At 36.9% G+C, this 16,783-nt stretch overlaps 1 protein-coding gene across 4 annotated transcripts in view; it reads right to left on the minus strand.

The window, feature by feature from the left end:
* Positions 1 to 16,783, minus strand: part of cntn3b (contactin 3b) — a 69,462-nt gene that overhangs the window by 23,746 nt on the left and 28,933 nt on the right. For all 4 annotated transcript variants that reach the window (XR_007186075.1, XM_048198869.1, XM_048198868.1 and 1 more), the window contains exons 5-9: positions 14,231 to 14,326; positions 10,593 to 10,796; positions 7,059 to 7,161; positions 5,236 to 5,420; positions 535 to 671 (exon numbers count right to left, since the gene is read on the minus strand). Coding sequence is in view for 3 of the 4 variants with exons in the window: in XM_048198869.1 (XP_048054826.1) it covers positions 535 to 671; positions 5,236 to 5,420; positions 7,059 to 7,161; positions 10,593 to 10,796; positions 14,231 to 14,326 (725 nt within the window). In the remaining variant the exon portion in view is untranslated. The remainder of the gene's footprint in view (positions 1 to 534; positions 672 to 5,235; positions 5,421 to 7,058; positions 7,162 to 10,592; positions 10,797 to 14,230; positions 14,327 to 16,783) is intronic.

Below are 16,783 nucleotides of genomic sequence, written 5' to 3' on the forward strand. Positions count from 1 at the left end.
ATCTAAAACAGATTTGGAGAGGGTGGAAGAGGTTACAGAGGAGAAAGATGAAAAAATGCTGACCCTATGCTCCGATGAACGGAAAAGAAACGTTGAACATAACAGTGAAATACTAATGGCCAATTCATTTGGCATGGGCGCCCAGTCGGAAAAGTATGTGAGACAGGTAGGGAAGTGTTGAGCTGATGGTTCTGCTAATGGCATAGCAGACATTTAAGCCTATCGGCTGTTTTTAAGGGCTGAACTCAGCACAAAGAGTCACAGGGAGAGATTGATGTGATGTGTGATGGAAGGGAGGGGAGGGGGTACGGGTCACTCTCGGTTTGAATGCAGGTCACATCTAATGGAGTCTCTCTGCTGCCTTATAACTGCTGATGTTTGTTGATGGGAGTCTCTCCTACTTAAACAGCTGTTGGCTTCTTTTTTACCTTACTTTTATGTCAGCAATGAGAATTTATGTTTGCATTGACCTTGAACTACAGTAAGAGCAGATAAAGCTTTTAGTCTCATTGTCTTTCAGAAGCCCTAAAGTACCTCAGATATAAGAGTTTCTCCGTTCTTCAGCCAGCTGTAGGAGGGCTTTGGTTTCCCATTGGCTTTGCACTCCCAAAACAGATTCTCCTCGATGGACAATGCTGTGTCTGCCATCGTTTGCAGCCAATGAGGTGTGGCTATGGAAAGAGAGCACACTGATAAATCATACATTGGATAAAGGGTCGATGATGGACATATTCATCAATACACATAAATGAAATGTTACACTTGCATATTAAAACCACCCACATTACCCAAGGCTGATGAAGTCAAAGGTCTTGATGACAGAAACAATTAAAGTAAAAGTTCACCCAACAATGAAAAATTCATCATCGTTTTCTCACCCTACAGGTCTTTTTAAACTTATATGGCTTCCTTTCATCTGTGCAAATCTAAAGGAGATGCTACTGTAGGCTGCTCCTGGTCACTTTTTTCAATGAAAGTAAAGAACCAAATATACACCGCCGTTTAAAAGTTTGGGGTTGGTATGATTTCTTAAAATGTTTTTTTTTTTAAAGTTCTGGCATGAAACTCTAGATGGTGCAGGCTAACTCATTTGGTAGGGATCACATCATTATCTACATAGCAGCTGATTGGTTGTTTATGCAACAGAGGCAAATGAGCTGCGGCTCAACATTCCAACAAATACCGTTGTGTTGCTGGTAGTAGTGTGCAGCGCGCTTTCAGAAACCTTCCTCCTTCCCCAGCTCCACCTGTATAGATTTGCTACGGGGTTAATTTATCTATGTTACATAAGCAACAGCAGCAGCAGCATGTCTTACATGCTCACAGCAATGTCTGTGAATGTATTGGCAGTAGCAAGTCTTGGTACTTGCTCTGCAGCAGCAGCAGCAGCAGCGTATCAGATCTATTCCACCAAGCTTAAATACAGTTGTGGCCAGAATTATTAGCCCCCTTCATAAATATGATCAAAGATCATATAAATCTGCATTGTTTATCCTTTTGATCTTTAATTTTAAATTTTACTTCTATAATGCCTGATGAGTTTGGAGAACACCTGACAAGAGATCAGAGACAATTCCTCCATACAGAATCTCTCCAGATCCTTCAGATTCCAGGTCCATGTTGGTGCTTCTCTTCAGTTCACTCCACTCATTCTCTTTAGGGTTCAGGTCAGGGGACTGGGATGGCCATGTCAGAAGCTTCATTTTGTGCTCAGTGACACATTTTTGTGCTGGTTTTGATGTTTGTTTTGGATCATTGTCCCGACGGATGATCCAACCACAGCCCATTATAAGATTTCTAGCAGAAGTGGTCAGGTTTTGATTTTTTATCTGTTGGTATTTGATAGAATCCATGATACTATGTATCTGAACAAGTTGTCCAGGACCTCCAGCAGAAAAATAGGCCCACAACATTAAAGATCCAGCAGTATATTTAACCGTGGGCATGGGGCACTTTTTATCCATGTGTGCACCAAACCCATCTGGTGGGTTTGCTGCCAAGAAGCTCTTGTTTTAGTTTCATCTGACCATAGAAGCTCGTCTCGTTTGAAGTTCCAGTCTTGTCTGACAACTGAATATACTGGAGATTGTTTCTGGATGAGAGCAGAGGATTTTTCTTGAAACCCTCCCGAACAACTTGTGGGGATGTAGGTGCTTTTGTTCATTTTTTTTAGGCTTTCTGAGATTCAAGACTCAACTAATCTCTGCAATTCTCCAGATGTGATCCTTGTAGAGTCTTTGGCCACTTAAACATTCCTCCTCACTGCACATTAGGACGATTTAGACACACGTCCTCTTCCAGGCAGATTTGTAACATCTTTAGTGGATTGGAACTTCTCAATTATTGCCCTGATAGTGGAAATGGGGATTTTCAATGCTTCAGCTATTTTCTTACAGCCACTTTCTATTTTGTGAAGCTCGACAATCATTTGCTACACATAAGAACTATATTCTTTGTTTTTTCTCATTGTGATGAATGATTAAGGGAATTTGGCCTTTGTGTTTCCTCATGTTTATATTCCTGTGGAACAGGAAGTCATGGCTGGACAATTTCATGTTCATGATCACCCCGGTGAGCTAAAAAAATTTAAATATCAATGGGAATATACTTCAGAGATATTTTACTCATAAAAAATTCTAGGGGTTCTAGTAATTGTGGGCAACGTGTTTTGGAGAAAAACATTTATTTCTTAATGTTATTTTCCCCCCACTTTCAATTCTTTTCCTTCAAAGAAAGGTTAGATTTTTGCTAATTTTATGAATAAAAGATCAAAAGGATAAACAATGCAGATTTATTTTTAGAGTCATCTTTGATCATATTTATGAAGGGGGCTAATAATTCTGGAAACTGTATTACTGTACATAAACACTGCCATATCCATAAACATGCCAATCTTCATTACCATACCAATCTCCCGAGAGTTGTCATGACAGAACAACATTTATTTTTATATTAATTTTGCATCAATGTAATACATTATTGCTGAATTAAAGTATTCAATTCTTTAAAAAAATAAAATCTTACTGAGCCTAAACTTAGTGTATATCATTTTTCGATGTATACAAGGAAATAACTCTTTTTGTGCCATAAATCAGATTCATGAGGGTGAGCAAATGATGACACGATTTTTTTTTTTTTTGTCATCTATTCCTTCAAAGTTAGTTGACTCACAGACAACAAATCCCATCCCACATTCACTTAAATTGCTCAAATCACACAGTGTGACCTATGAATTATTAATTAAAATAATTATCATTATCAGAAAAGGCTACAATCACATAAGCCGCTTCACCACCTCCAAAAAGGCTTGCTATACACCCATTAGCAAGTCTGTATAATACTAACTGCATGCTTGACGCTCCTATAAAAACAAACAATAGATGACCCATTTCACAAGAACCATGTGAATAGAAATCTAACTACTGAAGTGAGATGCACAGTGAATAAGTCAATTCGATCACACCACGGGCACATGCTCTGTTCCGTGCTACAAATCCTTTGACCTCCTTCTGGAAGCTTTATTATCCTTTCGGCTGGCAAACACTCCAGTGCCACGTACAGAGCCTTAAGTTCAATTAACAAATTCGTATGATTGCATTTCTCTCCACAAATGTTAATTAAAAAAACCCAGGATAAGACCTATGAATCCTTTAAGACTGACACCAAGCCAGTGCTTTTCAAACTGCTTGTTTTCTGCACAAAGTTAAATGGTGGAACAGAAAATCTATTTTGGCAAGGCATACTCCCACTTTCATTTATCCTACAGAATTGTATTTCAGTTTCACAGCATACAGATGCATACATTCATGCAGTCTTTGCAAATACAGAAAATCCAAAAGCAGAGTGTGTGTTAGATATCTATAGAAGCTTGTTTCCACCATAGAATAAAACAATTACAAAAGGTATTTGCAACTGTTTATCTTACAATTCTGACTTTTTTCTTGTAATTGCAAGTTTACATCTTGCAGTCATGACTTTTTTTTTCTCAGAATTGTGAGATGTAAATTCGCAATTGCAAGTTATAAAGTCAGAATTATGAGAAATAAAGTCACAATAAAGTCACAATTGATAACTTGCAATCTCACAAGTTTGAGAAAAAAATGAGATTAGAGATTTTTCAATTTGTGATGTAAACTTTTGCAAGAAACAATTTCAAGAAAAAAAAGTAAACTGTGACATAAAAAGTCACAATTATCTTTTTCATTTAGTGACGGAAACAAGATATTCCATACATATTTCATTAAAGGAATAAAGGTTATAAAATTATTAATACAACAACACCATACATTTCAAATTAAGCTTGACTTTTCATGGAATGCCACTGTGACCTTCTACAACGAGGTGCTTATTGCAGAAGGTCACAATCACGTGGATCATGAAATGTCATGTCCCTCAAGGACACAAGTCAAATGAGACACTTGTTATGACATGTCCTCACTGTGAGTTATGACATATATGGCATAGCGAGGTTGTGTGCAGTTTTACGTGCTATAATGACAGTGGAAAATATCATAATCATGCCACTCCAGGTAGTATAGAACCTTATAAAACTGATATAGAATATTAAACTTAAAATAGCTTTGCTTTCTTTCTGGTAAACATTGTTTTAATAACTGAAATATTTTCTTTACATTTGATTTTTTTTTTTTTTGCCTTAAAGTAAACTTTTTGAAAGGTAAATACAAAATATTTATTTTACTGTAAATAAATAAAGTTTAAGCAAAACATTTTTATTGATTAAATTCATGTCTTTATAATAAATTGCTATTGAGCCAGCTGAATCTCCTACAAATTCAAATTAAGTGAACCATAATCTTTTATCCTGTGTTCATTTTCCTCAAAAGATGAAACATAATTCATAATGTTCTTATTGCAGAAATATAATTATATTTCTATACAACACCTCCAAATGAAACTATAACTGATGCTACTATTTACTGATTTATTACTGCAGTTTCAAGGTGGGGCAGAACTGCCATATGGCAACAGTCATATTTCTTACTGTATTACTGTAAATCTTGATGATACAAGTTGATCTGTCAACAAAAACATCTATTTATACTTACCAAATAACAAATTCCAGTGGTAGAAAAAATACACACCAATGTATAACAATAAATTTAGGAAAAGTTATATGTTGACAATGGTGTTTATGATATATGATGGAAAGAGAATGAGGTATTAAATGAAAAACCCATAGAAACTAGAAATCGAGGGTGAACGAAAACAACTCACCATGGAAAGACACGCGACCCCTTGCAGCATTCTTTCCACGACTGTTTTCTGCTATGCACTCATACGTCCCTGTGTCCTCTTGTTGAAAACTCGGAATCTCCAGAATGGCGTTAGAATTTTTCAGTTTGACTTTGTTTGGGAACGAAACGTCGCTGGTTCTTCTCCAGCTGATCTTAGGAACTGGACTGTGAAACCAGAGCAAAGCCATCATTAGCAGTTAGACAAATTCATTTGAAAGATACTTTCACCTAAAGGAAATATATTTTTTGTTCTTCAGTATGTTAATTCCCTGGAAATGAAATCCATGACCTTGGCATTGCTACTGTAGAAGCTTTTGACATGCGCTTTTATCAAAAGCGACATTCACTGCATCCAAGTTATGCGTTTTATTATGTGTACATCTTGCATTTACATTTATGCATTTGGAAAACACTTTTATTCAAAGCATTCAAGGTCTTTAATCATTTATGTATTTTGTAGGAATTAAATTCATGACCTTGGCATTGCCAACTCCATATTCTACCAGCTACAGGAACTTTTTTTTATTCACACAATTCCATTTGAGGTATTACGTGGTCTAATTCCAGAATTATGTTTAATGTAATGTTTGGTGAAAGGAAATCCATTTGGCAGATGCTTTTATCTAAAGTGTAATACAATTCATTCTAGCTATGCATTTGATTATTATGAATTATTGTTAATAATTATTTTCAGTATTATCAGTATTATGAAGGTCAGTAAGTTTAAAAAAAAAAAAAATCAGCAAGGATGCATTTAATTGATCAAAATTAACAGTGAAGACTTTTGAATTGTTACAAAATATTTCTATTTAGAATAAATAGTTTTTTTGAACTATCATCAAAAAATCCTAAAAAATATATCACAGTTCCAACAAAAATATTAAGCAGAACAATGTCTCTTAAGCACCAAATCAGCATATTAGAATGATTTCTGAAGGATCATGTGACACTACAAACTGGAGTAATGTTGCTGAAAATTAAGCTTTACCATCACAGGAATGGATTACATTTTAAAATATATTAAAATAGAAAGCAATAATTTTAAATTGCAATAAAATTGCACAATATTATGGTTTCTACTGTAATTGTGATCAAATAAATGCAGCCCAAGTGAGCATAAGAGACTTCTTTCAAAAATGTTACTGAACCCAAACTTCTGAAAGTGGTAGTGTACATATATGCATTTGATCCATATTGATTTAAATTTCTTTCAACTTAAGAATTTTGATCATTTGTATTCCAGAAATCAAATCCATGACACTAGCATTGCTAGCATCATGCTCTACCAGCTACAGGAACTTTGTCTGAGGAAATTCCATAATGTTTAGCAAAAGAAAATCCATTTTCCCCTCATTTCTTCAAAGACGTACCCTATTAAGAAAATCTGAGTGTGAATGGATCTGATTCAGGATTGGATCTGGGGTGATGCACTCCTTGTATTGTGTGAAAAGCCATCATCTCCCGCTTCTTGAAAACCTGCATTACCCCTCTTTCTAAACGACAACCCTTCTGCTCTTGGTTTGAAAAGAAGCTTGCAGCTCTATTTCCACACTATTTAAGGAGTAAATCTTGCGGGTCATTGCTCTCTGCAAAGCAGACTATTATAGTGAAAAGGCCTCTGTAAAAAGCTTCCGTGACAGATTGCAAATCGCATTAAGAATGAACCTGAAGTGCTGATCACAAATTTGGTGTATTTTATAACGCAGGATAAAATTAAACAGCACTAAGCAAGGGTGTGAACTCTGGCAACAATTTGCAGAGAGAGGACACAGACAGACGCAGGTGTGTGCATGTCGGACTTACTTTCCCAGGGCGAAGCATTCTAGCTTCAGCGTGGATCCTTTAGCAGCTGGAATGGTGTCTGGGAAATGAAGCTCTATTTTGGGCTCATACTCTCCCATCGCTCCTGCCATGGGCAGACAATACACCACAGATGCAAACGGCTTTGTCATTCATGATTTACGATATACAAGCTTTGTACTCCAGAATACAAGCAAAACAACAACAAATGGCAAAACACAAAGACCTGTCAATGAGCTGGGGAACCGAGAAGATTGTGCCAAAAATACAGAGACACGTTATTAAAGATTTATGGAACAAGCATAATAAAAACAGGATCCATCTCAAATGGAAATGTGGCCTCCTTTGAGGCATTGTCAAGGGTGCAGGTTAGTGTTCTTAAAAGAGGCAGTTTAGCTTTCAAGACAGTGGCATAAATACACTCTCTGACATTTACGAATTTCTCTCTAAAAATGTCACATGCTTCTTTGACCCATGTGAGATACATTGAAAAAATATGTGAAATCTACTGTAAAAAGAGCTGTGGCTACCAGAACTTTACCATTAAAAAATATGTTAGCAACTTTTTAAGTTTTACAGACTGAACAAATATACATAAAATAAACACTGATATACCATATTACTAAAACCTGTTTCTTACCTTTATAAAATACTGACAACGTTTAAATACAGGTGGCAAAGAGAAAGCTTTACCACAAGTAGCTTTTCCACAAGCTGAGGTAATTACTAATATATAGAAGGTGTCATACACTCTAACACAAACCACCATCATGAAACACACTAAAATAATGCAATAAACATTAATGTAACAGCATAAGATGTAACATAAAACCTTAATTTACATAACTGAAGAAAAGAAAAAAAACTAAGAAACAGTTATTTCAATGAAAAATATGAGCTGTCACACAGAGAATTCCTCTAAAAGTCTAGATGACTTGTTCTTCGCTTCCAAAAACTGAACATTTAACTGTATTTTACTATAAAATTACGTGAAATGTCCCATTATATCTATTACAGTTTTTCACAATACAGAGTAAAGGTTCCTAAAGGCGAACAAACTGATGTGACGTCATTTCGAACAAAATCAGGCCAAAACAAAGTTCGTTTTGTGTTCTTTTTGGAAGTTCAAAAAGGCTTGCCAAAGCGAACTTTCAGGAAAAGTTCGCTCCAGCTGCAAAACACCTTCATGCCACCATTGGTCAGTGACGATAACGTAATAGGAGGTGTGCGCAGAGGCTCCGCCTTCAATCGCGTGGGACACGTCTTTGATTCATTTTGTGTGTTTGAGTTCATCGAGGTAAGATCTCCGCGGGTGAAAACATGAACACACTGGATAGCCGCTTTATAGTACAAAATGAAGTTGTGCTTCTAAAAAAAATGAGGCACTAACACTGTTTTTCAGGTTTTATACTGTAAAGCTGCTTGATTTTAAAGGTGCCCTAGAACTTTTTTTTAAAAGATGTAATATAAGTCTAAGGTGTCCCCTGAATGTGTCTGTGAAGTTTCAGCTCAAAATACCCCATAGATTTTTTTTAATTCATTTTTTTAACTGCCTATTTTGGGGCATAATTAGAAATGAGCCGATTCAGGGTGTGTGGCCCTTTAATTCTCGTGCTCCATGCCCCAAGAGCTCGCGCTTGCCTTAAACAACATAAAAAAGTTCAAACAGCTAATATAACCTTCAAAATGGATCTTTACAAAGTGTTCGTCATGCAGCATGTCTAATCGCGTAAGTACAGTGTTTATTTTGATGTTTACATTGATTCTGAATGAGTTTGAGGCTATGCTCCGTGGCTAACGGCTAATGCTACACTGTTGGAGAGATTTATAAAGAATGAAGTTGTGTTTATGAATTATACAGACTGCAAGTGTTTAAAAATGAAAATAGCGACAACTCTTGTCTCCGTGAATATAGTAAGAAACGATGGTAACTTTAACTACATTTAACAGTACATTAGCAACATGCTAACGAAACATTTAGAAAGACAATTTACAAATACCACTAAAAATATCATGTTATCATGAATCATGTCAGTTATTATTGCTCCATCTGCCGTTTTTTGCTATTGTCCTTGCTTGCTTACCTAGTCTGTTGATTCAGCTCTGCACATCCAGACGTTAATATTGGCTGCCCTTGTCTAATGCCTTTCATAATGTTGGGAACATGGGCTGGCATATGCAAATATTGGGGGCGTGCATATTAATGATCCCGACTGTTACGTAACAGTCTGTGTTATGTTGAGATTCGCCTGTTCTTAGGAGGTCTTTTAAACAAATGAGATTTATATAAGAAGGAGGAAACAATGGAGTTTGAGACTCACTGTATGTCTTTTCCATGTACTGAACTCTTGTTATTTAACTATGCCGAGGTAAATTCAATTTTTGAATCTAGGGCACCTTTAAGCAATCTATTGAATAAAGTGCTATATGAAGATGTGACGTGACTGGAGTACTAATTTGCAGAGCTCGTGCTAACATTCCCATTCTGTTATGATTAGACGCTTTTCTTATGCTTTTTATAATAAATGCTTGCTGTTTTCTCATTTTTGTTGTGTTTATTTTGTTACTGAGAAGAAAGTGCACGGCACATATTTACATATTCATCTAAACGACGCTCTCAGCGGTGTGGGCGGCGTCAGATGTTCGTTTACAATATATCACTGGTCACGCATTTCGAACTTCGTTTTACCCCTAAATGAAGAACGAAAAAGAACTTTGTTTGAAGTATACCGGGGCCCGATACACACAGCAAAGTTCTTTTTCGTTTTTCGTTTAGGGTTAAAAAAAAGTTCGAAATGCTGCCCAAGCTGCTGAGAGTGCCGTTTAAATAAATATGTTAACGTGCTGCGGGCTTTCCTCACAATAACAAAATTAACAGACAAAAAAAAAATGACGGCAGTGAGAAAATAAGAGTTAAGAAAGCACCCGAACATAGAGATGTGGATTTGTTTGCACCAGCTCTGCAATTCAGCACTCCAGTCAAGTCACGTCAGGTTTACTTATTTAGCACTTTATACAATAGATTGTTTTAAAGATAACAGCTTTACAGTATTAAAAAAAAAAAACTATGACGGTATCGCTCTTGATTAGAATTTCAGCTCTCCAGCTGTTTTTACTCACAGACATCCAACCTCGACAGACTGAACAGAACAAAATGAACCAGAGAAGATTCCACATCAAAATAGGTGGGGCCTCAGCAGACACCTACCTATTACATAATCACCAGGGACCAATGGTAGACCAACGGTGTTTAACAGCTGTTGCTTTTCTGGAGAGTTGGCTTTGGCAAGCTGTTTCGAACTCCTGAAATGAACTCTAAACGAGCTTCGTTTTGGCCTGATTTTGTTCGAAATAACTTCACATCAGTTCGTTCTTCGATATCGCTTGAAGTATATCAGGGCCTTTATCGTTAACCAAGTAACAGATTTTTCAAGTAGCATTTACAGTCATTTATTGTTAAAATGCCAATCATTTTTTACAGAGTATGCTCCTATATGGTGCTTAAACTGTACATTATTTGACAGACAGCCCTCTTACCATCGTTTCTCAGCACTAAAGGTGTCGGCGAACTAAACACCCTCTCCTTGGTAATAGTGTTATTAACCACGCAGGTGTAATTCCCTACGTCAGATGGTTCCACTTTGGCTATGTACAGATTCCCTGTCTCCTGGGACACAAAGCGCCGGCTGTCTTGCTGGACGAAGTGAGGGTACTCGTTGAAGACCCAGGTGAATATGAGCTCTAGAAAGATGCCAGAAAAAGAGCGTTAGATTCTGACACAGACATTTATACTTTCAGAAAGGTGCTGAGTCACATTGTTCAGTAAACTATAATCTCAACTAGAAAGCGCGTACAAAGTGTCTGTATTACACCACTTGCTATGCCTCGGGCTGACCTCCTTAGGGCAGGTGAGGCTTAGTAAACAGAGCGACTCTTCCTTTGTGAGGCGGCAGGAAAGGGAGCGAAACAAACTAGATTAAAGCGCCTCACTGGCACTCTTATGACACATGCCCTGTCCGGCTTCACCGTGGCTGGGGACGAAGGCTTCTCTGCTGGCGTCATTCATGCATGGCTGGCTCTTACTGAAAAGGGCTGAACCAAAGAAGACCGAAGGCCCTGCCACAGTGCATTAGTGTGTCATCTACAGGAGACTAAGAGGGGGAAGGGAATGCGAAAGAGAGGCTCGTGCACATGATGCAACTGTTGGAAAGGTATATTGGATGGCTGCCACTCAAAAAGTGTCCCCAGAGACAGCGCCGCCCATCCTAAGATGGGGAAACATGCTGGCAGGATGGTTGTTGTGAAGTTGAAAGCAATTCTTTATGATCAGGTTGGCCTGGGAATCCTTGCATCAGAGCTCAGTTAGCTTAATAAGAAGTGATAGCCTTTGTCAAAAGTTGCTGATCATAGAAGAATCGAAAAGACAGAATTGTTACTGAAAACACAAACAAACATGCTGTTTAGAAATGGAGGAGCCCATCACTGGGAAGAATGAGGCAATCATGGGGTACATGACATGTCCTCTGCATTGTGATATACAGTACAATATAAGAGATGTCTATGCTCTATTCTGGCAATGTAAGGAAGCGAGGCATAATAGAAATGCCGGAAAATGGCCTACAGCTTGAAAATAATGGTGGACAAGGTCAAAGAGATACATGCTCTAAATGCTCTACCATTCATTCAAAATATGTATGTTTATACATGTAATTCATAGTAAATATATTCACCAACAAAAAGAGCCACAAAATCGAAAAGGTGTACTACTACATGTTAGCCTGTAATTGGTCAATTCATAAATACCTAAATCATATGCTTCTATTCAAAAGTTTGGGGTAGGTAAGAATGTTTTTGGAAAGAAGGCTGAATTAATTTGATCAAATATAATGTTTTATAACATTATGTTTTTACTGCACTTTTGATCAATTTAATCATTGCTGAATAAATTATAAATTTCTTTAAGAAAAACTTGCTGACCTTGAGCATTTAAATGGTAATGTATGTGGATTGATATTGTGCTATTTGATTTAGCAAATGTAGAGCAGAGAAAATGGTTTGATCACCCACTACTGTATATTTCAACAGATAAAATAGATGCACTGGTAAAAAAAAAAAAAGTGATTTAAATATTACTAGATTAGAACAATAGAGCTTCCTCCACTATGATAAAACAGGTTGGTAATAATAACCAATGTGTTTTTTTTTTTTAGTTCAGCGATCTCAATAGGCAGCTAGATCATGGGTACTTTGATAACAAGACATTCTGATCTAGCAGATAACTGCAAATGTGGAGCAGAGAAAACTTGCTTTTAAAATGTTTGATCACATGCTGTTTTACAACAATGAAAACATTCAGCATTGCTCTTGGGGAAAATAACTTAGATATTTCAAATTTTACTAGTGCAATAGCTTTTTCCACAATGATAAAACAGGTTGGTAATAATAACTCATTTGTCTTCTGAGTTCAATACGCAGCCTAAATCTAAACAGATAAAGAGCAACTATATTGTAATTCTTCAACTTATGCACAGCAAAAACTTTTATAACAGAATCACTTGGAAATTTGCAAAGCTTAGCATTCTTGTTTGCATTTTTCAGTGATAAACAATTGATTACCTACTCTGCACAGAAAATGCATTTGTCTAAAAAAAAAAACATATTTCCTACTAATTGAATTGAGACTTCAATTTCAGGTCTTTATTTCCATTTGCCTCCAGATTCAGGTCTGATTGAAAAGAAAGTGATCCAAATGAGAAAACAAATTGAAGTCAAACAAACGATGGCAGGATCTGCGATCCATAGTAAATTAGTTTCTTTAGAAGGCCTAATGCTAACCAGCATGCTTACTCCAAGTAAAATGACCATCAGTGGTTCAGAAATGGGTCTGCTTCACAACCAAGTGTGTTGATTAAATTTCTGCCTTCTCCAGCTCTTTTGAATTATTTATTTCTGGCTTTTTAGTCATAGTTAGCCTACGTTTTCAATCGTTTGTGACATTAAAGCCAAACATTAGAGAATTCTCATATGAAATGCTCCTTTTCTGGGTTCTCTAATTAAACAAATGCTTAATTACAGATTTATCTCCGCAAACTATAATTGCCAGCCTATCAAACAAATTCACATCTTCTAATTTCTGACATCTCATTTGTCGCAGTAATAGTCACGACCTCTAATTGATATTGATGTCTCTCACTGCCTCGTTCTTGTTTGCACTTGGGGTCTAATGACTTCTGTCCAATTACAGCTGGTTGAATTACAACCTCAGTCTTGTCTAAGGATAGGCACATATATGCCTAAGAGAAGCACAATTACCATGAAAACATGCATTTCCACCACATTTCTGCTTGTGAAACAACAACATCGGAGTGTGAGTTTCTACTGCCTTTATCATACTTCTCAAATAGTAGTTTAAAACAGACTATATCATTTTTTTTTTTTTTTTTCCAATTTATCACCAACAGTTCATCTAAAAAAAAGCCCTACACAAGTTTCACATAATTTCCCAGGGATGATGAAACAAGGACAAAATGGTTTCATGTTATTCAATGGGATGAAAGGAAGCATTTTATGGTTTTAAGAACAAGAACATATGAATGTAGGCAGCACTTCACAGATTCGGACTGCTTTTTATTAGTCGAAAGTGAATTAATGTTTGCAACCCATTTTACTTGCATAATTTGACATTTTCAAGTGAAACAGGAACATTCAACAAAAAAAAAAAATGTAGGGCAGGAATTTCATCCATCAGGAACTGATTGGATGGTGAAAAGTGGGTGTCCCATACCAAAATGTAACCAGACTGAATGACAGAATTCACTAAAACATTGCCTAAATATCTATTTGGCTATTGGTTAACATTATCTAATAACTTGTGTGACCCAGTGTTGTTATTGTTAACTAAAATAAACTATTAAAACTCATTTCAATTAAAACCAAAACCAAAAACTGAAAATATAAAACTACAAACTAACTTAAATTATAATTAAATAACATTGTATATAAATGATACTAAAATATCATTGCTGCGGCCTAAGTGACATCAAAGAAAAAGCAATGTTATTGCAAAAGGATTAAAGATTATGAAATCATGTTTTGTTTGACTAACCTATTAATCATTAACAATAAGACAAATCACTCAATCACTTTAAATGGCAAGATATACTGTACAGACTTACCTCCAGAATGCAAAGGTGTGCCACATAACAAAACAACCCCTTGGCCTTCCCTCACATTGACAGCACTTCTTGTCTGTGTTTTGAAGTTTTCCAGATCTGTAACAGATGAAATGTGGAATGAAATACATTTGTATGAGATAATTATGTTGCATACATAATGAAAACAGCACTTCATATTATTAGGGATGTGTCACGATTTTCGAATATTCGATTAGTTGATTTAATTATAGAATATCGAATAGGTTGTGCGATTGTCGTCTTAAAAAAATCCTCATGTTTTCAATGGTGACACGTTCATGTAACCAGAGGGTGGCGCGCGCGCTGCCAATAACGCACCTAAAAGCTGTCAATCAACTCTTAGACAACAGCAGAACATAGAAAAGCGTGGCATATAACAGAGACGTCAAAATCAATGTTCACACGACACACGTGCCGTCATTCAAGCTGTTCACAATGATATAACGCGTTTAGGCAGCCTAAAATCAATATGGCTTGAGGTAGGCTTGCTGCGATAGTCGGTGTTGCCGGTGTTCAGGAACAACATCGGTATCATCACTTGTCACCGCTCCCGAATTGGCGATAATTTGAAAGTGAAAGTAAAATTCCCTCGGTCATTCATGGTGCGTGTCCACTATAAGGTGCCGGACTGGACAAAAGCGAGGCGAACGCCGCGAGCGAGCGACACTGATAGTCCACTGGCGAAGAGCGAGCGTTTTCAGTTTATTCATGTGGAAGCTCAACGTTTGAATTAATTGAAAGCACTCGCTCTGCTTCGCACTGTTATGAATGGCCGTGCGGATTTTACTTTCACTTATATTAAAGAACATATTAATATGTTTCAGCACATTACAATCATTATATGGCTTGAGTTAAGACAGCATATTCCCCAATGAATTAAACAGTTTATCAATATCATACAGATAGAAAGCGTGAATGGTCTCTCTCCCTCTCTCTGTTTGTGTGTGCGTGCGTGCAGGGGAGGGGTGCGATTTTCGAATAATAATCGAATAATTCCCAGCGATTTTCGAATATTATTTTTGCTTGAAATGCCCATCCCTACATATTATACAGTAGCAAAACAAAAAATGAAAAAGCAATGTTGACTGCAACCATTTAGTAGCACTCAATATTTGAGAAAGCAAAAAGAAGCAAACAGAATCAGTGATTCAGAAAAGTCCAAAGCATACAATGCAGTCTAGTAAAACAGTATGAGGGTGTATGAAAAAAGGAATGCTAACATTGCCTCTACCTACCAGCATCATTACCAGAGATATCTTAATCTCACCCACTGAGCCAGTAGCTTCCCTGTCAATACATGTCCACATGAGTCATCCTCACAAATTAACAGGAGGAGAGGAAGTTGGCAGCCAGCTCGTATACCTGGCATGATAAAAACCTTCTCCTTGTTTCGTGACAGAGAAGGCCTTCTGTAACGGTGGCCTGCTGTGCCAATTCCACACCCTTAAGCAAACAAGCCAAGAGCCAGGCTCCCAACACAAAGACTATAGAGTCAATGTGACCGATAAGACAAATTGCAGATTAAAAAAAAAAAAAAACAGAAAAACAAAACAAGCAGAAGAAAACATCAAGATTAGAGAGAGGTGGTGGAAAACAGTGGGAAAGATTAATGAGAGAATCCCCGCTGACCAAAAAGAAGTCCAGTCGGGTCGTACTGAGCCTTAGTGGAAGTGGAAAGAGCAGGACTTGCTTGGCTCATAGAAACAGGATGAATGGCTTTTGAGCTGGAGCGGCAGAGCCACAGATGCTGATTAATGGTCTCTTGTGTTAAAATCCATAAGGCTGGACTCATGTGATGGCTGTAGACTTTGTGGTAAGTCAGACATCTTCACAGTAAATGCCGTTGCTTCATAAATGGAAAACATTCATATCTGGAATTGAAGGTCAAATATTTGACTGTTTATGGATTCATTTTCATTACTCTTATTGATTCTTTCTTATGTGATGATGGAACATTCAACTCAAAGATCACGTTAAAGTGCAGCTATTATGCTTTTTCAAATATTACCTTTCATGCTGTGTCTAATATAGCTGTTTGTGAATGTAAAAGTCTGCAAAGTTTTAAAGTTCAAAGTGCACAACAAATAAATTTGTCTCCTAAAAGAAAGAATCGTTTCAGAACTGCTGAAATGAGTCATCAGTTATTCCAGTCTCATTTAATGTTACGCATCTACTTAACAATGTAACAAATTTGCATAATACCAGCCTATGGTCTTCATTGATTGCAAACTAAAGATGTCTGCTCTGCCCACCCTCAAACACTGTAGTTGTAGCTGAGGCATGGAAGAGTTTGGTTTGTGTTGTCGACATGTCAAGAAGATGCTGTTTTCAGCGCTGCAAATTCATTTTTTATGCATTTCAAATGGATGAGGACTTGAGCTGGAATTGATACAGCAAAATCGACGCTATCATTCATATCACTGTTTATCAAGCCCTAAGGAAGCCTCCAGAGCTGAAATTTAGATATGTTAATAGGTGTTTTGTTTCCAACATGCACTGCAAACAGTAGGCCAATTACAACAGATCGGGCTGCCT

Source organism: Megalobrama amblycephala, linkage group LG8 (genome assembly GCF_018812025.1).
Source record: "Megalobrama amblycephala isolate DHTTF-2021 linkage group LG8, ASM1881202v1, whole genome shotgun sequence".
Classification (NCBI taxonomy): Eukaryota; Metazoa; Chordata; class Actinopteri; order Cypriniformes; family Xenocyprididae; genus Megalobrama; species Megalobrama amblycephala.